Source organism: Acanthochromis polyacanthus, chromosome 17 (genome assembly GCF_021347895.1).
Source record: "Acanthochromis polyacanthus isolate Apoly-LR-REF ecotype Palm Island chromosome 17, KAUST_Apoly_ChrSc, whole genome shotgun sequence".
NCBI lineage: Eukaryota > Metazoa > Chordata > Actinopteri > Pomacentridae > Acanthochromis > Acanthochromis polyacanthus.
In genome coordinates, this window is record NC_067129.1 from 37,141,429 (window position 1) to 37,166,106 (window position 24,678).

General features: G+C 41.6%; 2 protein-coding genes across 3 annotated transcripts in view; both read right to left on the reverse strand.

Moving 5' to 3' along the window:
• The window catches only part of LOC110970730 (CLOCK-interacting pacemaker-like), a 611,892-nt gene that overhangs the window by 275,378 nt on the left and 311,836 nt on the right, over positions 1 to 24,678 (reverse strand). The window lies entirely within an intron of this gene.
• On the reverse strand, positions 2,894 to 8,254 carry LOC127530565 (NADPH oxidase activator 1-like). Its single transcript, XM_051937703.1, has 5 exons — positions 8,151 to 8,254; positions 5,850 to 6,007; positions 5,461 to 5,569; positions 4,635 to 4,758; positions 2,894 to 4,487 (listed from the first exon to the last, which is right to left on the reverse strand). Exons 2-5 carry the CDS (start codon positions 5,981 to 5,983, stop codon positions 4,381 to 4,383), a joined length of 474 nt encoding a protein of 157 aa, XP_051793663.1. The 5' UTR covers positions 5,984 to 6,007; positions 8,151 to 8,254; the 3' UTR covers positions 2,894 to 4,380.

A 24,678-nucleotide genomic window follows, 5' to 3' on the forward strand; every position in this document is an offset into this window, starting at 1 on the left:
AGGTCTATGCCAAAGTTTTAGCAATGAGAATGGAACCAATTGTGACACATCTGATCCATCATGACCAAACAGGTTTTCTAAAATCACGTCTAGCTTCCGATAATATGCAGCGGTTACTCTCTATATTAGACTCATCATCTAAATCATCTAGTACAAATGTCATTGTCTCCCTCGACGCTGAGAAGGCATTTGATCGATTAGAGTGGGGGTATTTGTGGTCTGTGTTACAACATATGGGCTTCAGCGAAGGCTTTATTGCAATGATAAAAACATTATATGCCAATCCAACAGCAGTTGTAGTAACCGGCAGGACCTGTTCTTCAAGGTTCATAGTTTCTCGCTCTTCGAGACAGGGCTGCCCCCTGTCACCTTTCCTTTTTTGCCTGTCGTTGGAGCCCATTGCTCAATTAATTAGGCAATCAGAACAACTTGCGCCAATAATAGTACACAACACCCCCATTGTATATCCCTCTATGCTGATGACATTCTTATCAATATCCTTTCTTCTCAAAACATTTGAACGATTTGGAAAACTATCGGGGTATCAGGTGAACTGGACAAAATCTGTAATTATGTCCCTGAATACAACCTCTACTGACCTGGGTACATTCAATATTCCAGTTGTTGACAGCTTTAAATATTTAGGTGTTTCAATACATAGGACAATTGATACATTAATTAACTATAACTTCAATGAAATGTTCATTCTATAGTAAATGATTTGGATAAATGGGGAAAATTTCCAACATCTTTTCAGTCTTGCTTATCAATAGTAAAAATGAATATATTACCACATATAAATTTTTTCAGCTCGATGCTCACTTTGCCTCCAACGAAAGGATACTGGAAGAAAATACATACCAGTGTAGGATCTTATTTATGGAATAGGAAGAAACCAAGAATAAAAACATTAACACTATATCAGCCTAAATCTTCAGGGGGCATGGGACTTCCAAATTTTGAGTGGTACTCGTGGTGTTTTGACCTGCGCCCACTTTATATCTGGCTTAAACCACACATAATCACCTCGTGGCGACCAATTGAGATGCAATTACTCCAACCTTATGATATGAAAAATTTTATATATTCAAATATACCACTAAAAACCGCAAAAAACAAATACAGAGTAGTTATTGCTCACCTTATTGCTGTCTGGCACAAAGTTAATCACTTTATGAAATTAAATAAAATATACTTTCTACAATCCCCGATCTTTCATAATTACTCATTAATGATAGGCAAAAAGTCCATTTCTTTCTCCCCATGGGAACGTCAAGGGGTTCATACACTTAGCAGTATAGTTGGCCCAAACGGACTAAGGGAATTTCATGATTTACAACAAAATTACAATTTACCTGCCACCTCCTTCTACTTTTATTTACAATTGAGAACTTTGGAAAAACGAGCTCCAAGATCATTCTGAATGGGACTGGGACCTTATCTGGTCCAATGTATGTCTGTCTTCTAGAAATCCAAATCATCAGATGATCCATTACAAATTTATCCATAGGGCCTATCTTTATCCAAGAAGATTACATCTAATGAAACGCAAAGATAATCCATACTGTGATTTTTGTTCAGACAATGTCATTGGTACCTTTCTCCATATGGTGTGGCACTGCCCTGAGGTTAACCGCTTCTGGCAAAACGTTGCTTCTATTCTATCGACTATAATGGGGAGAAAATCCCACACAAACAGAGGCTACTTCTGCTAAATGATACATCCAACTTTAATTTTACTATAAACGAACGCCGCCAAATTCTAGCTGGTCTCACAGTTGCAAAAAAAATCATAGCATGTTGTTGGAAGCTTAGGTGGCCTCTGGATGTGGAGGGATGGCTCTCATCATTCCAAGAAATTGGACATTTAGAACTATCAACAGCTCGCATACACAGTGCCAAAAGCGCAAATATTACCTGTTGGTCTAACCTGTTACATAAAATCCAATGTCTCTGAAATATAACTGTGAATATGCCTGATCAATCAATTTGTCATGGATTATACATATACCATATGTAGAACCAATATTGCTTTGTAACTTGTTATATGTAACTACATAATTATATGTATAAATGCTATTTCTGCTGATGCTGATGACGGAGGAAATTAGCCCTGTTTGTCAAACTGTGTTTATCCTTGATAATTTGTAAATGTAATTTTTCCTTTTTTTTCTTTTTTTCCAACATGCCTGGACAGCAGGGGAGGGATGGGAGGAGGGGGGAGAGTGTGTGTAGGTGTGAATGAATGTGTGAATGCAAATATATGTTATTTGTTTTTAATATATAACTCTGTTTATTTGAATAATTTCTGCAGTTAAAGTCCGACTTTGATCAAACCCAATGTAACACAGGGTCTGGGATAAAAGATGTACGTCTAATGTAACGAAATGCCTGACATGTAAAACCAATGTATGTAGCACAACTCAATTAAAAAAAAAAAAAAAAAAAAATCGATCACAAAAAAATAATTAAACAAAAACATTGAATGAGAAGATGTGTCTGAACTTTTGACTGGTGCTGTATATACTTGTGTTCTTGAGTCAGACCTCTCTGGGAAGTTCAAAGCCTAGGTATATCTGAACAGCGTTCTTCCCAGAATCCTGTGGCCTCTCCTCATCTGTGCAGTTCTCATCTCAACTGTTGAGATTTTAGAGAGGGTCAGCAATAGTAGTGGCCCCCAGCCATCTTATGAGGTGACTGATTTTTCTGATTATTTCTGATCAGAATATATTTTTTATTACAACTGAGGTTAGTCAGCTGTGACATGCTAATGCCTACCCGTTTGTAAAATAAAATTCAGTTTTTAACGTTAGATCAACCTGAAGATTATAACATTTTCTTGCCAAAGAACAGCCACAAAACTTCATTTTTTATAACTGTGTATAAATTCCTTTATTTACTACTATAAACAACTAATACACCATGATTTCTAAAATGACAGATTTTCAGCTAACATCAGATAAGCACAGCAAACTGAACACACCTTACAGATGTCAGATCAAACCAATTATTACAACCCTGTCAAAAAATTGTAAAAACAGTTGGTGAAATTTTTAAATCCAACCTCATTTGAGCATGACAGGAGTATTGCAGTGGTGCCAGAGAGTATATAAGCAGGAAAAGGGAAGCAGGTTTAATATAAATGCATGTTTTGTATCACAGACAAGTTGAAATTATTCTCATCCAAGCAGTTCATCTGAAGGCATCTGAAATCATGCATCAAAAATTGCTGAAAGAGAAAAATATATATTTTCTAGACTCTGTACACTTGCACTGAAATATTTCAAGCCTTCATTTGTTTCAACTTTGACGTTGAAAGCTTTCTGCTCATGAACTAAATACAAAATTTACTTTCTTTGGATCACTTAGCAACATTCTAGTTCTTTGCTTAGCCAAGGTAAGATGCTTCTGATGTTGTTGGATGTTCAGGAGAGACTTTACAAAGTCCATTTCCTGGACACGTTGGTTACGGTGGCTCTGGATGCACTGGTTCCAGCTTCAGTTCACTGCTCTAATCTCTTCCACATTCTGGAATTCACTTTCTCTTGGCCATCTTGTCAAGTCTGCAGTCATCCCTTTTACTTCTGCACCTTTTCTTATGGCATCATTTCCTTCCAGTTCCCTTTCAATTAATATTCTTTGATAGAATGCTCTCTGAACAGCCGACCCCTTCAGACAACGTACTGTCAAGTTGTACGCTTTTTCAGTGATTGTCTTCTGGACAGCTGTCAAGTCAGCAGTCTTTCCCATGGCTGTGTTTGTGCATACTCAGACTAAGAATTTAAAGGCAGGCATTTTGAGCTAACTGGCTGATGAGAGCTCTTGTGTGGGAGAGTTTAGAGGGTCATTGATTTGTGGCCCTCTAAACTACTCTAATATTGTGAGAATGATTTTGGGGCTTCCTTGACTGTAAGCATAAAAATTAAAACAAAGTCTTGAAGTATTCCAGTTTATGTGTGAGAATATATATTTTACCCTTGAGCAATGCCTGATGAATACGTTGAACCTTTAACGCCATTTTCTAATAAAATGAGATGCATTTGTATGTAGTGTGTATGTCTTCATCACATCTCATGTCCTGAAAGAAGTTTAATTACCCAGTCAGCTTGCGATTTGGGGTATAAGGTGCATTTGTAAGCCTGAGTGACTACAGTTACCCATAAATCCATCTCCTCACCATGTAGGTCTGATAAGTATTGTCAGCAAAATACTTTTCCAGCAGTACTCTGAGCCACAACAGAAACATTGTATTCATACCATAGTTAGTACCGAATGCACATTAGACCTTGCAAGGTTGCTGTTTGGTTGTTCTGAGGCTATAAATGGCCACCACTCACAGGTTAATGGGTTTGTAAGAGAAACACAAAGGCACATGTGCATTTAAAATTCTGAGCTTCGATTGATGTTGTTGTCCTCCATGTAGGCAAAGCAGCGGGGGAAGATGCCAATATTTCCTGCACAGTGTCCCTCCAGCCACTCTTCATTAACTAAAAGAGAGTATGAGAAGGAAACACAAAGAGCATGTCTCACTTTCGAACAGCGAATGAAGTAGCATGAGAATATTTTAAGTCAAAGACAAAAGACTTATGATTCTCTTGACAAGCAGTTCAGTGTGAGGTTGACTTGTGACGAACCTTCTCCCAGGATGTCAATAGTATCTCCTTCACTAAATTCTAGGTCCTCTGAGCCCTGAGAAGCGTAATCATATAGCGCCACCATTTGGTAGAGGATGGTACGGTTGGCCAGAGGGTCCTCTGTCTGAAGTACAATGGCACAATGAGGAAACATAAGTAAAGGAGCAAACTGAACAATTATTTGAGTTTGTGTGTAAGAAAGGAAATAAAACAAGGTAGAACTTGTTTTAGTAGAACTAAAATTAGAAAGGTAGAACTAAAATTGGAGCAGCTGATTCACGATTCTAACAATTTTATAATGTGTACTGTTTAAACCTTAATAGCCTGCAATGCATATATTATTAGAATCATTTTCTTATTCATATTCACTAAAAGCAACAACAAACAGAGCAGGAGCACCAGCTCCATTTATGCTCCTATATTCCATATAATCAAAACAAATACTGGGATAGCACTGTTGCCTGACACCTAGAAGGGCATGGGTTTGAATGTCAGTTAGGGCTTTTCTGTGTCAGATGTGCATGTCCTCCTGTGTAGGTTTTCATCCGATTCCTCTCACAGTCCAAGGAAAAGCTTAGCGTAATCGATGATTCCTATTAGCCGTCAGTGAGAGTGTAAGTGTGCATGGTTGTCTGTCTTTTTGTGTACGTCTCTTTGCTGGTAAATGCAATTCTTTAACTATGCCAGCCTGTTGGCAGGTGGTGTACACTGGTCTGTTTTTCTTTGGAGCAAGGCCCTCCATGCCTGATCCACACTAACAAAAAGATAGATTAGTGCAGCTTTAAAAATGATGCAGTTCTGATGTGTTGTAACTTCAAGTCCTTACCTGGCACCACAGGGTGACTCTGCCGGCCTCAGCCACCTCTTGCATAGTGCCGCCTGGCTCCAATTCCCCACGCAGAGGTGTCAGCACCTGGGAGCCATGCTGCTTATGTCTGATGAGACAGGAGTAGCAGTGAAGGGAAGGGCATACATATCAAATAGATCCAAGCTCAGAAACACTGTTGCTCTGATGTTGGTTATTTGTTGTTACGAGCCTTAATTTTTATTTCAACTGCTAGACAAATGAACTGGTTGTATTACTATAAATCATTAAATGCCACATAATGCTTCAGTAATATGTCTTTATCCCATGATGATGCAGAATTTTGTTTTAGAAAGCATCATTTGTTGAAATTCAAGGAGACAGACGTGAGTTGGCAGGTGTGACGTTACCTGAGGCGCAGCTGAGATGCTGGTTGGCCCAATTTCTGTGCGATTCGTTCCTTCATTTCATCGTATGACGCATTAAGAGGGACAGACAAAGCCATAGTGTACGTGTAGTGGACCTTCACCAACACAGATCCCATCTCTGATCCCTGAAGTGAGCTGGCCTGAGAGCAACAAGCACATTTAGAGAGAAAATATACTACAGCCTCTTAAACTCTGATTGTTCACAGGTCTATATTGTCCTATTTTTACAAAGGTTTTCTTAATTTCTAAGTGGCTAAAGTTTTTTACAGGTCTTGTAATTTTCACCCTGGAGGTTGCAAGAAAACTAAAAGAAACATTAAATGAATCTACTAATATATAAAAAATGTTATTTAGAATAATAATATACAAACTGCCTTACACACACATCCATTAATCCTGATGTAATAATCAATTGTCACATTGCAGCCACCCTCCAGTGGAGTCCAACACTTTCAGTTTCATTTTTTAAGAGGTGACAGATAAACTGGTCTATTAGTTATTTGATCAGATAGTTCAGCTTCAGTCTGTTTTGCATCATTGTTTTATGAATCACTTAGTGTATTGTCTAGTCTCGTGTGAAGGATAAATATCACGTGTACCACTGCTCTCTCCGGCACTCTGGAGGGCATGTGTGAATACAGTCAGGAGAAACATTAATGGAAAAGTGACCCATATCTGAATGACTAGAATGCTGTCACTGTAACAAACTTATGAAGCTGGTATTGCTCCATGTCATATGTCTGAAATAGGCTCAAGTCTATTATTATGGCATAGTTGATGTTTAGATTATCCCCCTCAGGCTGAAATCCAGACAACCAAGAGTAATTAAAGGTTCTATGTTCAAATCAAAATTATTTTATAGAGCAGTTTACAACAACATCAAAGACTAAAGTCTTTCCATCAGCATGATAAACAAAAAAATACAAATTTGTTACTATCCATCCATCATCTATACACTGCTTAATCCTCATTAGGGTCGTGGGGAGCTGGAGTCTATCCCTGCTGACCTAAGGTGAAGGCAGAGGACACATGGACAAGATGCCAATCTGTTGCAGGGCTACATATACAGATGCATGGCAGCTGACACGGATATGAATGTCCATGCCAGGCAAATATTTTGTCACATCTAACTTTAAAGGTGATCATTTGATATGTAAATGAAGCAGAACGGTCAGCACAGTGCTTGTCTTTAACTTATACCTATGTAAGCTTGTCAGACAATGCTGTAGCTGTAAAATCAGTAGTGGTGGTGGTGATTGGCTGCAGATTGGAAATGGCTGTAGTGACTGCTGGTGAACACGGTCTTAAAGGGATGCCTTTCAGCCATTATTTCATACTTGTTTCATTTGACACTACATATGTAAATGAGAGCAGCTTTAATAAGGTATTCGACAGTAATAAGATGTAGAATATATGAGCACGGAGAGAAGGAAAGAGGCAAACGGATGCAACAATGTCAGACAAACTCAATAATAACTGTCCATGCTACTGATATGGAGCTGTGGTTTGAGCATCAATGCTAGCAACAATAAGATTGCTACTAAAACCAAAACAGTATTTACGTGTTTTGTCTGTCTGTGTTGGGTCTATCACTATTCTGTGTTAATGATTAAGTCACTAAAAAACCAGCAAAATGTAGTGCTTTGTTATTTTATGATACAATTTTAGTATAAGTCTATTAACATTCATCTATCCTACATGATGGAACATTAACTGCTTTTAAAAATTGTATTTTTAGGTTTGATATTAATTACCTTCACCCTGGTATTAATATTAGATCAACAGAAAAATCTGTAACAGCAATTGTACAGGAAAATGGTGAAATGATTTAAATTATATGGGAAAGAGAGAAAAAATGTCTACTTTTCTGTTATGAACCAGAAGATACGATAAAGCATTATCCTCATTCATTTGAAGTACAATCTTCTTGAAAGTGTTATTAGGTGGCATATGTGATATAGGAAGTGCATTTGTTACCTTCCATTAGAACCAGTGTTTTCCAGGTTACTGTGGCACACGGAGACAAAAGAAAATTTATATCCTGAACCTATGTGTTCCCTGAGCATCATAGTGACTTAATCGGGACATATCACAACTCCCCTGTTAAGTTAATCCTTGCAAAGTAGTTTCTTCAAGTTGTCAAAATCAAGTATCTCTAGATCAGGCAGAAAGAGAAGGAGTGTGTTTGTGCATGTGTCAAAAGTTGGAGGTGGCAGGGGAAAAACTGTGATTCCATCATCTACCGTGTGCATATAAATCAGGTTTTTCAAGGGAGGAGAATACCTGGTGGCTGGCTGCAGTGGCTGCATACTTGGAAGGTTCTGAGGCTGTTGGCAGCACGTGGGTGGCAGCAGTGTAGGATGGCGGTGGAGTGTCTGCATTAAAATGTGCTGCAGAGTAAATGCAGGAAAGGTAGAGTGAGTACATACAATACAAGCCTAATGGCAGGTTAGACAGCCAAATGCTGTGCTCTCTGAATCTATTCCACAACACAAATAGAATTCTACAGGTTTTTTTGACAATTCACTGACAATTGATACAACAAACAACTGTGATTCCAAAGCCTACATGAAACCACAGTCATTACACCCTCCAATAGCAGGACTTAAACTTTTACAAAAAAAAAAAGCTTGAATTTAGCAGCCAAAGACAAAACTCAGGAAAAGACCACTATGGACGGGCCATACGCAGCTTGGATACAAGCAAGATCACAGCTATCTCCTGCAAACAAATATCATCACAGTGACCATGATTGTCCTGTGCTGACACAGTAACCTATGGATGTGTACTTCTCATAAAGGCAAATTCATTTTTCCAGCATGAAAGCAGACGTGCAGATAGTTCTGTTCATGCCTCAGTTTACACAGGCAGGGCTGCTAGACGGTCACATTGCCGTGCATATTGGACACGGAATAACACACAGGGTTCCATGAATATTGTTGAAAGGCTGTAACTTTCCAGTTTTATTTCACCCTTCCTGACTGCCAGAGGCAGTTCTTCTCCCTGGATGTCTCCATCTTGCGCAAGCGCAGGTCGAGTATTAATATCAACAAAGTCACGTGTGACCCCGGATGACCGTGGCAGGTATAAGTACCGGTGTCATCCGGGCACTCATTCCCCTTGAATCTTCTCGCTTACGCAGGTCACCTGCTGTTAGCAAGAGCTAATAGTAGCATTTGATGAAGGGATTGTCGCCGGTAGCCTCGAGACTGCAAGTCGGAGTCGCGAGCTGTTCGTCCTCCAGAGGATGCGACAAGTTTCCCGTTTCAGGAAGGAGCGGCATCAGCCCGTCGTGGAAGACAGATAAGAGCGTGTGTGCTCAGCATCGACTGTCTAAGAGGTCAGCGAAGGTAGCGCTCTGGCTGCTCTTTCTACGACATCACGCAAGTACAGCTTCTACTTAGTGGCAGGGGCTAGGCGCTACCAAGAGCGCATTCGCTTCGTGTAGCGGCCTCAATCGGGAGGTATCTCTTGGTGTGTCGCCAAGAGTTAGCTCGCTGCCCCTAACCGAGACCAGTGACGGCCGTGCTCTCGCTGACCTCTCACTGAAGCTTGTGAGTATTACACGGTTACATAGTGCTTTCGCTAGGGTTGACTGTCGTCGTGCTGATACCAGTGACAGCCGTGCTCTCGCTGCCCTCTCACTGACGTTTGTGGGTATTAAACAGCTAGCGTAGAGCTCTCGCTAGTGCTAGGTGTTGCTGTACAGATACCAGTGACGGCCGTGCTCTCGCTGCCCTCTCACTGAAGCTCGTGAGTATTGTGCTGTAACATTGTGCTCTCCCTGGTTCGAGCTGTTAGTGCTCCGACAGGAGCGTGCATGCTCGCTGTCGGCTCCCTCTGCTGTAGCACTGGTGACGACCATGCTCTCACTGCCTCTCACCGAAGCGCATAAGTATTACACAGCTGACATAGGGCTCTCGCCGGTGCAGTTTGTGTCCCGGCTTGTGGCTTCCTTTAGCTGCGCCATGCTAAGCTCGCATTTCTGTGCTACCTGTATGGCCCCCCTTCACCCTGAGGACGGCCACGTGTCTGGGTATCGAACATCTGAGTGAGGGTTTATCAGAAGACCCATATATGAACTGTAGCTTCATGCTGCGCGCATTGAGGGCTGCTAGGCTGTCAGAGGTGGAACCCTTAGTGGGGGGGACAGGCCCCCTCAGTCAGGGGTGCCATCTCCTTCTCAACCGGGTCAATCTAGGGGGAAGGTGTCGGAGGCTCTGGGCGCCCACCCACGTAGGAAGAGGCCTAGGACTGACACGGTGTCTACTAAAGTGGATCAGCTGTCTAGTGAGCTGGCACAGATGAAGTCACTCCTCCTGTCTCTACGCCCTACCGTTACAGAGGGTGGAGGCATCAGGACTCCCCCAGTGCCGGAGCTGGCCCCTGAAGAGGACATTACAGTGCCTTGTGAAAGTATTCGGCCCCCTTGAACTTTTCAACCTTTCGCCACATTTCAGGCTTCAAACAAAGATATAAAATTTAAATTTGTTGTCAAGAATCAACAACAATTGGGACACAATCGTGAAGTGGAATGAAATTTATTGGATATTTTATACTTTAACAAATAAAAACTGAAAAGTGGGGCGTGCAATATTCTTCGGCCCCTTTACTTTCAGTGCAGCAAACTCACTCCAGAAGTTCAGTGAGGATCTCTGAATGATCCAATGTTGTCCTAAATGACTGATGATGATAAATAGAATCCACCTGTGTGTAATCAAGTCTCCGTATAAATGTACCTGCTCTGTGATAGTCTCAGGGTTCTGTTTAAAGTGTAGAGAGCATCATGAAGACAGGGGAGTACCTGAGGGAGTTGCAGGCCTGCTGGAGGGACTCAAAGGCTCTCTCACGGCTGACATCTGATGGGCGCACTGTGGCGGCCATGCAGGATGCGGCTAAGTTTGGTCTGAGCCGCATACCATCCGTCGAACCTGCTATTGCCTCTCTTATAGTCCTCCCAGACGAGGCACTAAGACCTGAGGCCAGGTGCCCTCAACAGCAGTGCAGGGTCACTGATGACCTGCTGTGCAGGGCATATGACACAGCAGCATGCATGGGCCATATTGGTAATTCCCTCTCCCACCTCATGCTGGCCCTGTCGGCTTCCCTGCAACAGACGTCTGCGGACGCACCCACTACCAGCCTGAGTGACGCCTCATTGAAGGCTTTTGCCCTTATGTCTCAGGAACTGGGGCGCCTTATATCCACTTTAGTCCAGATCCACCGCCAAGTGTGGCTGGCCAAATCACCCCTGTCGGAGACATGCCGGAGGACCCTCCGTGCAGTCCCAGTGGAACCTGGGGAGCTGTTTGGGTCGGCAGTGGTCTGGCTTCTGGAGCAGACGGTACAAGCCGATCAGACCAGGCGGCAGTTCTCAGGGCTTAGCAGAGACTTGCCGCCTTCCAGCAGGACCAGGGGTTCAGCGGGTGTTTCCCGGGAGCGCTCCCAAGCACTGCCTCAAACTTCCCATTCTAGAGGGCATCAGTGCTCCACTGGGGGACGAGCCCGCTTTCGACATGGCCTCACTGATTTACCCGAGATCGTCGTGCCTCGGAACCCCCCCCCCCAAGGCCTCAGGAGGCCAGGGGCGCAGGAACTGAGGCCTCGGGGCCGACAGTCTTTTCTCTCAGCAACAACTCCGCTGCTGGGCAGCCTGTACTTCAGACCCCTGGGTGTTGTCCACACTGGCTCAGGGTTACAGGCTTCAATTCCGACGCCGGCCCCCAACTTCCAGCCAGGTCAGGATGACTGTCATCACGGACCCGGCAAAGACTCAAGCCCTGGTCGAGGAGTTATCCCCTCCTGTCCAAGGATGCCATGGAGCCGATAGACCCCCTCTCCCAGCCCAGGGGGTTCTACTCAACTCACTTTCTGGTAGGCAAGAAAAGTGGTGGATTTCGCCCTGTCCTAGATCTCAGGGGACTGAATCGGTTTCTAAAGACACTGCCATTCCACTTGTTGAGCACGAAGGACGTTCTTTGCGCTGTAGCCAAAGGGGAATGGTTCACTTCGGTGGACTTGACGGATGCTTATTTCCACATTTCGGTCGCACCTTACCACAGGTGGTCCCTGCGTTTCGCATTCAGGGGCCACCACTTCCAGTTCACAGTACTTCCATTCGGGCTCCCTTTGTCCCCATGGGTGTTCACACACTGCATCATTGCGGCCCTTTCACCCCTGCAGTCCCAGGGCATAAAGATTATGGCATATCTGGATGAGTGGCTGATCTGCGCACCATCCCGTTCTCGGGCGGTCCAGTACACAGCCGTCCTCTCGCACGTAGCACAGTTGGGACTCAGGGTAAACAGAGAGAAGAGCTCTGTCTCCTTCCCAGAGTACGCCCTTCATCGGGCTGGCTCTGAATTCTGTCATTATGAAGGCCCGCCCATCACACCGATGGGTGGACGACATCTTGGGCCTCCTGCTTCGGTTTCGAAGAGGGGTAGCACTGCCTTACAGCCTTTACCGCCGCCTTCTGGGCAAACTGACGGCTGCATCTGCTGTCGTGCCTCTGGGCTTACTGTCGGTATGCCCCCTGCAGAGGTGGCTGAACAGCTTCCATCTGGATGCCAGGCGGCACAGGAGCAAGAAGCTCAGGGTGTCACAGGGCTGCCTGAAGGTCTTGTCACCTATCTGGTAAAGGGCGTATCCCTGGGTGTCATCCCGTTTTGTCGAGAGACGGTAACTACCGATTCCTGCCTTTCAGGTTGGGGGCTGTCTGGCAGGGCAGGATAGCTCGGGGATGGTCAGCTCAGGAGAGCCAGGAGCATGTCAACGTGCTGGAGCTGCGAGCTGTGCACCTAGCGCACAGGACTCTCATGCCGTACCTCAGAGGGAAGCATGTGTTGATACGGTCGGACAACATCTCTGCAGCGTTTCACATAAAACACCAGGGGGTAACAGGTCAGCTCATATGCTGCAGGTGTCACAGGATCTGCTGCGATGGACAGCCCCCCACCTGGCCAGCCTCCGAGCCATGTATCTGCCGGGGGAGCAGAACCAGGTCGCAAATTTTCTCTCCTGCCGGAGGCCCCTGCCAGGGGAATGGCAGCTTCATCCAGAGGTGGTGCAGATCACATGGAGTATATTCAGAGAGGCGGAGGTGGACCTCTTCGCCTCCCGCGAGACAGCCCAATGCCCCCTCTGGTTCTCACTGAGAGAGGAAAGCAGTCCTTTGGCATAGGACGCTCTGGCTCACGAGTGGCTGGGAGGACTTCTCTATGCCTTTCCACCCTTTTCCCTGATATGGCCAACACTACTCAGGGTGCTCCATCAGGGGCACCAACTCCTCCTAGTGGCCCCGTTCTGGCCAGCCAGGACTTGGTTTCCGATGCTGCGCAGACTATTGTGGGACACCCTGGCGCCTCCCCAACAGGAAGGATCGCCTGTCCCAACTGGAAGGCCGGATCTGGCATCCCTGCCCCAGCCGCATTCAACTGTGGGTGTGGCTGCTGGGGGTCCGGACCCAATGCTGAGCTGCTGCATAGAGCCTGTCAGGGCAACAATCCTGCAGGCCAGGCCCCTCTCAACCCGGCTGCAGTATGCTAACAGGTGGAAGTCGTTCTCCAACTGGTGTCGGGGTCGTGATCTTGACCTAGTTAGGTGCTCTGTCCCAGCAGTTCTCGAGTTTGGAAGTCTGCTAGGAAGGTTTGGGATTTAGACATGAAGAGTCCGACCGTGGACAGCGTGCAGAAAGGAAAGTAAGCACATGTATTCCTTTTTAGACACACTTGCTGCACGAAAATAACAACTCCTTTTTTTTTCTGAGTACGGGGTATACTGTTTTCCCTGCTGTAAATGCGGTGGGAGGGAAGTCAAAACAGAAGCAGAACAGTGGTGGTGCCGGAGCTGTGTGATAGGTAGGAAGCCCACCGGTTGTAAGAAGGAGACGGAGGAAGCGAAGCATAGAGATGGTGAAGGAAAGAATTCTCAGGGTTATTTCAGGAGATTCAGCTTTACGGCTCAGTATACTACTTTAATTACGAGAAGAGGGTGGAGAGCGAATCCCGAAAGAAGAATATAAAGAGGCTGGAGGAAATCTTCATAAAGCCACAAGACGAGAGCGACAGCAGCCACTAGAAATGGACTTTGTCGTCTCATCAGTATGCAAAACAGAGGCCAAAAGTAGAATGGTAGTAGTACCAAAGTGACTGGAAATTATATATTGTTATGCCAAATATAAATCAACAGTTTAAATTACAAGAAAATCTGCTGCTGCAAAAAAGATGAAAATTAAGAGATGCAGCCCTTTATTTTGCTTATGGTTATGCTTCCAATTTGGTGGATTTTGGATTGTGTTCCAGGCTGTGCATTAAAAAAGAATTAAAATACACAGTTGAAATTCCAACAAAAAAACTCAAAAAATGGAATTAAACAAAGCATAATAAATAGCTTAAATTCTATTTCTTCTTTACAACAATTCATGTATCCTCTACTTCAAATGACATTTTCCAGTGCGCTGAAGAACTTCTTTAGCGCTAGCGAACCCAACTTTGAGGCGAAAGCGACAGCAGCTCAGCAGCACAACAGTCTACAGAGGACCAGGTAAGTCCCATCTGGTGAAACTCGGGATCCATAGTGTGAAAGCACAGAAATTGGATGACTGTTTAGAGGAAAATTCCATTAAGCGAGGTCATTCTAGTCTTGATGTTTCACCAAAACCACTATCAGGCGCGGGACGCGAGGTAAAAGCTGCTACATTCTTTTTATCTAGCAAGATTTTCTCGCATTAAGAGGACCAATCCTGGCGATTTCATCATTTCTGAGAAGGAAGCACGACTTCGGGGTCCGGACCCAACCCGGAAGGCTGCTGGAAACTCCGTGCTCTCTCGAACCCACTCGAATGCGACTATCACCTCAGAATGCGCAATTTATTATGACCACAGGCGCTTCCTGTTGTCTCTTCACAATCACGGCTCATCTTTTATCATCTCTGCCAGCAGAGGGGATTACGGTTTGTTATTTCGTAAGACAGGAAGTTAAAGACGCAAGCCAAGTGCTCACAGTCAGCAGCTGCAATTTGTGCCTATTAGTATTATGAGCGGTAATTCAGCATCTTTGCGCTTCGGTTTTCTTGTTACTGGATTAATTCAAAGCCCAACGGGAAGCTCTGCAGCAAAGGCTATGAAGAGCTGACATGATGTGTTGGCCTGATGTGGTGACTAAATATATTGCTCGAGGCTGCTAATTGACCAAAAATGTCACTGGGCTAACAAGCAAAAGACATGGGAAACACAAATAGCGCGATGATATGGATTACATTGTATTTAGACACCGGGTTTGCGACACAAATCCGCAAAAAAATCCAAATGTGAGGTTGTTGTTACTTATGGCCGGTAGATAACCTAATAGTCATCCCTTAAATACACAACATAGACAAAATACAGAACAACCTTTGAGCATGAAGCACATGTGCAGTCTGTGTAGCTGCTGACGCTGCCGAATAAATGAGAGAAATTATATCAATGCAGCCCAGTCTTTAACTGAGCGCAGCATTTAGGTCTGCAATTCCCATTCAACCATCCCTTGTTGAATAAGGAGCATGAGGCGACGTTGAAATAGCAGAATTTAGTGGATGTTTTCAGACTTTTTGTTTTTTTTGCAGTGTCTTGCCGTGTAATACAACAGGGACTATCCATGACTTTGGCTCGTATGAAACTTAAACTAGCTACTTATCTAAGGTCCACTGATGAATAAGAGAGCATACACTCATGTGATATGGGGGGGAATGCATTTTTAATTTTATTTTTCTAAAAAGATTAGGTAAATCCACTAAACTTGGAACATATGACTGCAAATCCACTAATTCATCTTCAGCTGCGCGGGGCAACTGTAGTTGATAACACTGGTATCTTTAAAACAGTCACCACAATAATCAGAAATCATAATTAGACTCTAACTCATACATTCATTTGCACTTAAAATAACTATGTAGGAAAATCTAGCAGACCTCTGAGACTTGGTGATCAATAAAGCGAAAGACAACAAACTAAAAGTAGGTTTAGACTGAGAAGGACATGAACATACGGAAAATCGTGTCAGTTGTTAGATCATCATATCCCTATTTTGTGTTTACAACAATCTGTTGCTTTACCAGAACTCTTCTAAGTATATTTTGTAAGGCGCAAGATGTTAGAGCAGATTGGAATTACCGTAAGGTCCATTCGACCTTTGCTGTTCTCGCATGAGACACTGAAGTCTTAAAGATTCACCTTGGATGAACAAAAAAACACGATTAAATGGCTTTGTAAATCATCTAGCAAGGTTAAATGGTTTGCCATTTAATGAAAGAGGCATTTACAAATGAAGAGGATCATATGGTATAATAGTTGTTCAAAAAACTCTACTTGTCAAGGTCCAGTGCCACTTTTTGTATTGATGGTGGCTGCATTGTGCAGGTGTATCACTCTTCATTCCATTTTCAGACTTTATTCCAGACACGGGCTTTTAAAATCCTGCGGGAACATTTTTTGAGCAGGTTTTGTTTTTCGTACAGAATAATTTGTTAGTTTGTGGTGCAAAAAGTAGATTGTGAAGTTTGGAAAAGAAGATATAATAGATCGCTAGATAGATAATAGATTAGATAGATAGATAGATAGATAGATAGATAGATAGATAGATAGATAGATAGATAGATAGCCTATTATGAAGGAAACACAGTGCTATGAAAAAAATAGAGAGACCAATAATAAATGAGTCTGCTGTGTTTTTTTCTCAACATTGCTTCCCTGAGAATAAAATGATGGTAAACGTTGGCGCTTTCTTGCTGAATAACGCACATTGGTGACCAAAATCTCCAATCTAACCTGCACCGTACTTTGAAACAGGGAAAAAGAAGACGACCTTATCTCTCCTGTTAAGCGGGTTGGAAATCTGCAATGTTTGTAGAAACTGCTGACAGTTTGTCTCAAATGTGTCATGTTGCCCTCGAGCTCATCAACGCCTCCAACGTCACTCTAATTTGATTAATTATCTTCCACACAGGAGTCAATTATGCCAAGGAACTCACCACGGTGGTTGACCTGAAAACTGAAAGGACAGAAGCTTGGCAGTCAGTCGCTGCTCAGTGCAGAACCATCCAAACTTGGATCTGAGTACAAGAAATCGTAGAGGACACACAGCTAAAAAAAAAAAAAAAAAAAAAAAGATTGCTGGAAAAACACACAGAGCAGATGTGCTGAGGATAAAAACAACAAGCACTACTGCAAGCAAAGACTAACAAGATATTACAGCTCGGTGGAACTGTCATACGTGTGTCGAAACAAAACAACAAACCAGCAGATGACCTAACAAATATATCTGAAACAATTACCGTACAAGGATCAGACTTTGCATTTCTTGAGTTTCTTCCAACGCTCGCATCCACAAAATGAGCAAGACATAATTTAATTGAGGTTGTGACCGGTCCAACATCAGCTATTGACTGCCCACCAGAAACTGACATAAATACACTTGTTACAACGGATTGAGACATTGCAGAATTTTGATAAAATGAAAGCATTTTGCTCAACAGGGCAATAAATCATCACGCAAACAAGAATGCATTAGTGCTTTCCTGATGCATATTTACATCAATTAACACATCATCATCGCAGTTGATACAACATTGTATGTGATTTTAATATGTTTTAAACAGGTAGGTAGACTCAGATTATTTGAAGTGAGTGTTGTTAAAATAATGCATAACGGCATGCTCAAATTATTTCATGTGACTGCATCGGAAGTTAGTGCTATTCTCTGATTACCGTGTTCGTTTGAATGCACAGGGGGCCTTTGCTGCAGTTTGATCTGCGAATGAAGGCAATTCTTTGCCTTGCCAGAGTCAAAGTGGTCTTGCTAGGAGCTGTACACGATTTACAAGAAAACAGAAAGAAGTTCATTGAAGATGAAGGATTTTTTTTGCATTGGAATGCAAGTAAAACTTACGTACTGGCACTGAAGGGTGAATAATTTTAGACTGACATCTGGTTAGTAAGCCACCTCATCGCTCAAGGAACCCTTGTGCCTTGACACCTATGTGCACTTTTTTTTTCATTCTCTCCTTAAGTCATCTGACTCACAATAACAGTTAATATATTCGAGAATATGCTGTTTTGTTTGCAGTGTACAAACCAGTGATGGTAAAACAGACAATTGCCTAAATTCCTCCCTGTCCTCCCTGCCCGACCTCAAACTGAAGAGCAACATAGCCTCTGGTCGTCTCTTTCCATCTCGGGTTCATACATCAGATAGCTTCCCAAAAGTGCTGAGCGGACTCTGCCTGAAGACAATTACTTAGCGTTAAACCCAATGAAAAGAAAAAGATGACTGCCTAAAAGAAATTCAGATGATGTTATGAAGGAAGAAGACAAGAAAGCCAACAGAGAGAGGAGCTCTCTTGACTGAAAGATAGAAGATGCGGAATTTAGCGGATAGAGTATGTTAAGCACTTCTAGTGAAGTGCTTTAAGCTCTGAAAAAACGCAGAGATAACCGCTCAAACTGCATGGAAAACAAAGGAACCAGTCAGCCCCAAAATGATGGATATATACAGAGAAAAAAAACAAAAAGCAACGCCTGATGGCAGCTTTTTTAATTTAAAGTAGTGGGCGTAAAAGCTTGAAAAGTTTGATTTAATTGGTAGTTATGGATCTATATGTTTTTTTTTGTTTACTTGCCTATAAGCTCCACTTATATGTAACATATGTTTAAAGTGACTAGCGTAATCCTCATCAAACTCACAGAAAAAGAGAAAACAACAGTGTGGCTCTATATAGAACTTTTAAGGGGTTTTTGGCTTATGCTTTGGATTTTATTTCATGTCCTTTAGTGTCAGGAATATGTCTTTATTTGCAAGCAACAGTCAAAAGGAGCTTTTTTTTTGATTATTAGTTAAAGCCCAGGAAGACTGGCATTGAAGCAGAATGACACATTTTTAAAGGGTTCCAAGATACTTAATTCTAACTGGTGGAGGCAAAATGAGCTAACAAAGAAGGAAAACTGTGATATTGGAGGGAATTGTTTGCAGCACTTCGGCCATGTAGCTTAAAGTTAATTAAGTATACTAGAAGACAATTAAACAACTTCATCTTTCACAAACGCATGTAGTCTAATATATATTCCACCAGAAACACTAACCAGATGCAAACCCAAGCTACAGTAAAATCAGAAACTTTTGTTGGTTTTTAATCCAGAATTTTTTTTAATTTTATTATTAAAAACTTCATTTTAAAAATTCCACTGCAGCGCCAAAATACACAAAATAACATTCCAGAATGTCCTAGAACTGTGCAGTTTCTCACTAATCTCTTTCATGCACTTCAGAGAAGCGGTAGGAATTTTCTAAGGCAGGTGTGTTGCTTATCCATTAATTTATGTCTGTATCTGTCCTTAAAAACAACACCTTTTCCTTAAGCCCCACATGTATGCAACCTAAATGTCCACTGCTCGGCAGAAAGCCAATTCCCTCACTAGTTGTAGCTTGCTCAGCTTCGTATACGTCTGTAATAACAGCAGGACAGAGAAGAAATCTCAGAAAGTTTTTTCTTTTCAAAAACGTAAAGTAATGTAGTTGAAATTACTTAGAAGAGGCGCTGCTAATTTTTATTCAATATGGACAAAAAAAACAATTTAGGATGATTGTAGGAATATTTAAAAACAAGACTGAAAAACAGGAGAAGTATAGTTTTTTGATTTAATTTAATTCTTACACTGCACTAATGATGGTGGTCTTCTTACATGTGCTGACAGTTAAAACCACCAGATCGACAGTGTGAAGTAATACAGAGTAAATCACTTTAGTTGAAGAGTTTTCTTGATTCCCACCCTCACAGATTTGCAATAAATTAAATAAATAAATTAAAAGTTAATCCTTGTTACTTAAGGTAGAGTCATTGTGCTTGAGGGTGTGCATACGAGCAGTTGTAGTACTGATGTTGAGGCAAATCTATCGCTTGGTAATGCATTTCTTAGGCTAAGAACAAAAAAGTGAGGAGAACAAATTACAATTCTCCGACTGTCTAATTTAAAAAGTGGCACTTAGAAGCCACATTGGTCTGAAGACCACAAATAACATGCTTTTCTGCTTATATCAAAAAAATAAAAAATAAAACAAAGCTGTTGAAGCGCCTCAAAGAAAACATTGTGCCAGTATTTCACTTTCAGCTCTCCAATAAAGTGGGAGGCAGAGAGGAGATATTTTATACTGATCATGTGTATGTGTCTTTTTGTTGGGTGTCTGGTGTGTCTGTGTATTTACATAAATCAACAAAAAACATGCAGACTTACACCATTAAGAGAGGGGCAAAATTACTACAGAAAGACAGAATCACCACATAAAAGTACAAATCACAGCACCAAATACAAAATTACACCAAAGAGAGCAAACTACCCACATTTGCAAAATCCCCACAAAAACAAGATGAAAAGAATAACACAAATAACCAACAAAATCAACTTTCAAATAAATCACAGACAAGATGATAAATACAATTAGAAAGAGAATAATAATCACAAGTGAGCATCCCAAAATCCTCAAAATGTAAGAACTACATACCAGGATCAAGTCTATACACGACTGACAATTGATACATAAACAGTAGAATTATTTGAAAATAACTATTTATGAGAAGGAGCTAATTGAATTGATGTTGTTACATATATGAATAAATATATCTATTTCTGCAGACGAGAAAACATTCAATAGTTGCCTATGCAGATGAAATAATTAAGCCGATTATCAAGGTATAATGCAGTGGTGTTAATATAGCCTACCCAATCGTTATTCGTTCGTGGTTTAACTCAGTTAAATCACAACTATTCTGATTCGATTTTTTTATGCAAGATAAGCATATATTGAGTTCATCTGAGACAACGTTCTGATCAGTATCGACAGTCTGTGCATGAGTTTCGCCTACGATATGGTTAAGAGGGATATATTGACACAAGTGATAAAGCCTGCTAATTGCGATGGTACTTGTTTTTGATTGAAATATTTTAACAGGTGGGGCAGCGGGGGACGTGTTACACAGCAAACTAATTTTCACAGAAGAACAATTATATCTGTGAAATATAAAGAAGGTCAGCCCACTGTAAGGCAGTTCCTTCCTATATTCCCACGCAATGATTATCAACACAGAAACGTACATATTATATTGTGTCGAAACCTGGGCAGCACAATTAAAACTGATTGCGTCCTAAACTGCATTGTCATCAGTCTAGCAGCATTAAGTGCCCTACTAAAGCTGTTTATTAAGATGCCTCGTGTATTCTCCAGGAATCAAAGATGTATAAATGTATGTGATCTTTAAAAAATGGCTCTAGATAGTCAAATTTAGATATCACCAATCGTACACATAAAATTTTAGTATGAGCTGTGTATTCGAATGCTCTTAGTTAAACGTAATACGGATCCAAACTCGTCCTTTTTGACCCTCGTTTGTGAGTGCCCAACAAGCTAATTTGTAATATAATAGTGAATTAAATTTTAATCTTTTTTTTTTGTGCTTGTTTTTATTACCACCTACACCTAAGCTTGCAGGAATTGCATGTTCCTTTCCTCTTGGCAACATAAAAAAATTCCGATATTATGGGCCCAGCGAAAAGAAACATATTTTCACATGAGATATCTACTTGTGAATGGATTTTCTACCGTGTCTGTTCACACGCAGTTGATGCGGGCGGCTCTCTATTATCCAATGTGTGTATTATTCGATGTCCTATGAACGCCACCGACGTCAGTAGAAGAGGAGCTAGTCCACAAATACAACTAAGCTATCTCGATTGTCTTTTGGCTCAGCAAGGCAACCATTTGGTATTCCTCCAAGAACTGGATCTTACAGAAATATGCAAATTATGTTGAACGCTCGATTGGTGGTGCGTTTCCACGCTGCCCACCGGAATTTACTCTCACTGAGAAATTCTGCAAGAAAAGTATGGAGTTGTAGAGGTGAAGTGCATGTTAAGTAGATCGTAGAAACAGTCCATTTTAAGATTATAATATTATCTGAGAGACACTTTTTTTTTTTTTTTGCAAAATAAATAAGTAGAAATTCTTAAACGTTTCACCTTCAAATGAATTGCGGGATTTCTGTTGTGATGGTGTGACTCGGACTCCCTAATTTAAATCCAACTAATAAGAAAACTAACCAATAATATGGTTACAATTAATAAGAGATAACTTGTGCAAGAGGTATGCGTAACTAGCCGAAGTTTATTTAAAAGGGAGAAAGGAAAGGAGGGAAATAAGAAATGGAGACTTATTTCAATAGGTTGTATATATGGTGGTGAAGGTTATGTAATATCTCTGACTGCATCTGGTTGAGTGGCTAATAGACTGTCTCCAGTTTTGTACGCATGAAGCCTTGGATAATCAATAATGTTTCAGCGATGAAAAAATGCACCAGATGTAATGTATTTGATTTAAAGAAGAAGGTGATCTCCAAGGCACTCGGAGAGTCCGCACAGGAAGCGGCAAGAGAAAGATAGCGAGAGCAAGTTCCTGAGTTATCTTGAGCTCACTAGAAATTCGCGGTCCTGATTAATTATCCGAGACATCTCAGCAGGGACCAACATTACTCACGTGTGATTAGTAGTTCAAGTCTAGTGCTTCTCTTTATTTTCAGTCCCCGAAGTGCTCGTTGTTGTTGTTGTATCACATGGTAAAACACTTCTTTGCCGTGAGACCTTTAGAGATGACTGCGTGCAACTAACTATCCACTCCCTGCCTCCTGTTCGATCTCTAATCAGTGCTCTTGTTATTGCTTAGCAGCCATTCTGCCATTCAACTTGTCTCATGGTATTATGTTTGATGCAACAAGACAGATTTTTTGGTATTTTCTAACTGTTGCGATACCGCACCCCGTGGGGCTCTATTGCGCTGCCCTTGTTCGTTAGTGAATCTCCTTAATCTGAGAGCTCAGTGGCCTCCGGCCTCAGTAAGTAGAAACATGTACGATTAGAAATCAGTTGCACATGGAATGGTTTTATAAGTGATAGAAACATGAATAAAACTACCACCACTTTTTTTTTTGACGTTTCAAAGGACAAGAAATGGCATCAAAAGCACTCTTAAGATCTATCAGTGCAGCGTAATAAGCTACATTATACAACCAACACCTGCATCAAGACTTTCAACTGTCTGACAAAGATCTTTCCTTTCAATGGCCGTCATGTCTGCTAAAGCCAATGTATGGCTCAATAGAGAGCATTAAATAAGAGATGCAGCCATGTAGGCGTCAAATATTTGCTATGACAGTGTTTGATCAAGGTGGAGATCGACACTCGCGGCAATGCTGGAATTACATCACAGACTTTTACTTCTTTGCATTCATGTTGAAGAGTCATTGTCGTAGATGCCCCGGATCAATATAGATTAAGATATATAACAATTATTTCGAGTGGTCATAAACTGATAATTAACACTGACGAATATTATAAGACATACCCTCGCTTGGCGATAACTGGAGATCGGGTCATTATCGTTGGTGTCTATATCCTTTGCCATTGTCTTGCGAGGGCTGTTTTCTGTTGACATACAAACCCCCAGAATAGAGCCTCTTCTCTTATTCTAGGGCTTGCCATATCAACATAGTGAATTTATCCAATTTCTCCTGGTCAAGGTGATATCACTTCTTTGGTTGGTTTAAATTTTAATTATATCTATTCATCGCTTCCCCCAACCAATTTAAATTTCAATTCTTGTTCATCAAATTGTACTTACTTCTTTGTAAGTCTACCCAAAGAGCCATCTAAGGTAAAAGAGTTGCGCCCCTGTGCGCTTTCATTTTCGCATCACTTAACCAAGGCACTTGAAAGCTTCGAGTCAATTAGAGTGTAAGTTCAAAAAAACATCTTTGAGTCTGCGATATTTTTCCCTAGAGTAGTGACTATAAAATGTTTCGAATGCCGAATAGATATCCTTAGTTGTTTTTTTTCTCTCTGATAGATTTTTACAGATTGTTTGTTGTGACAAGTCCATATCAAACTATCTTTTCCTAAAGAACTGCCCGCAACACAATTATTGGCCGACTTTTGCGTGGATCTCATCATTTGTCAAAAGTGTGAGTTCAATTCGGTTTAATTATATAGCTCTGCAATTCCGTGAACTTCACAACATTTGTCATCTCACAGTGCTTGGCAGTAAGGTACAGACGCTTGCCATTTTTAAACAGAGAGAATTAACAACAATCCAAAGCTGCCTTTGGCATGATTCACCTTGGCCATGAGCACCGATAGTGTGGCGAGAGAAAAAATAAAAAAAAAAAAAACAGAGGAAAACTCTGAAATTATAGGAGTTTGCGAGTTAAATGAAAAACTCTAGTAGTGCATATGACCTGTTAGATATGGTCATTGGACGTAGACCATTTTCTCCTCAACTAGGTATCGCGCATTGAGGTAGAAAAGCAATAGAAAGGGACACAAGGGCTTTTTCCGTGATTCATATAGATCTTAGAGCCAAAACACGAGTTCAAGTTAGGAAGAGAGAGTGCGGTCAACTGTGTTCATAAAAAAGGACAGGAGGATTGTTTTAGTCAGTTACAAGCTAGCAGTCTGCCTGTACTGCCATGATTCCAAAATCTCTTGCAAAACTTTAAAGCATCAGCATATCCTCTAGTACCAGCACCCAATTACAAGTACCTCTGCAGTCGCCACCTGGCAAGGCTTCATATTAGCACAATTGTCTTGCTAAACTGCCCTATCATGAAGAATTTTTTTTCGTCAATTTCACTCCATAGCAGTTCAAACGTGGAAAATATTGATGATGCTGAAAGGTTCCGATCCGAATGGAATGATATGTGGAACCTCTGCTTTGTGTTTCCACAACATGTTCAAGT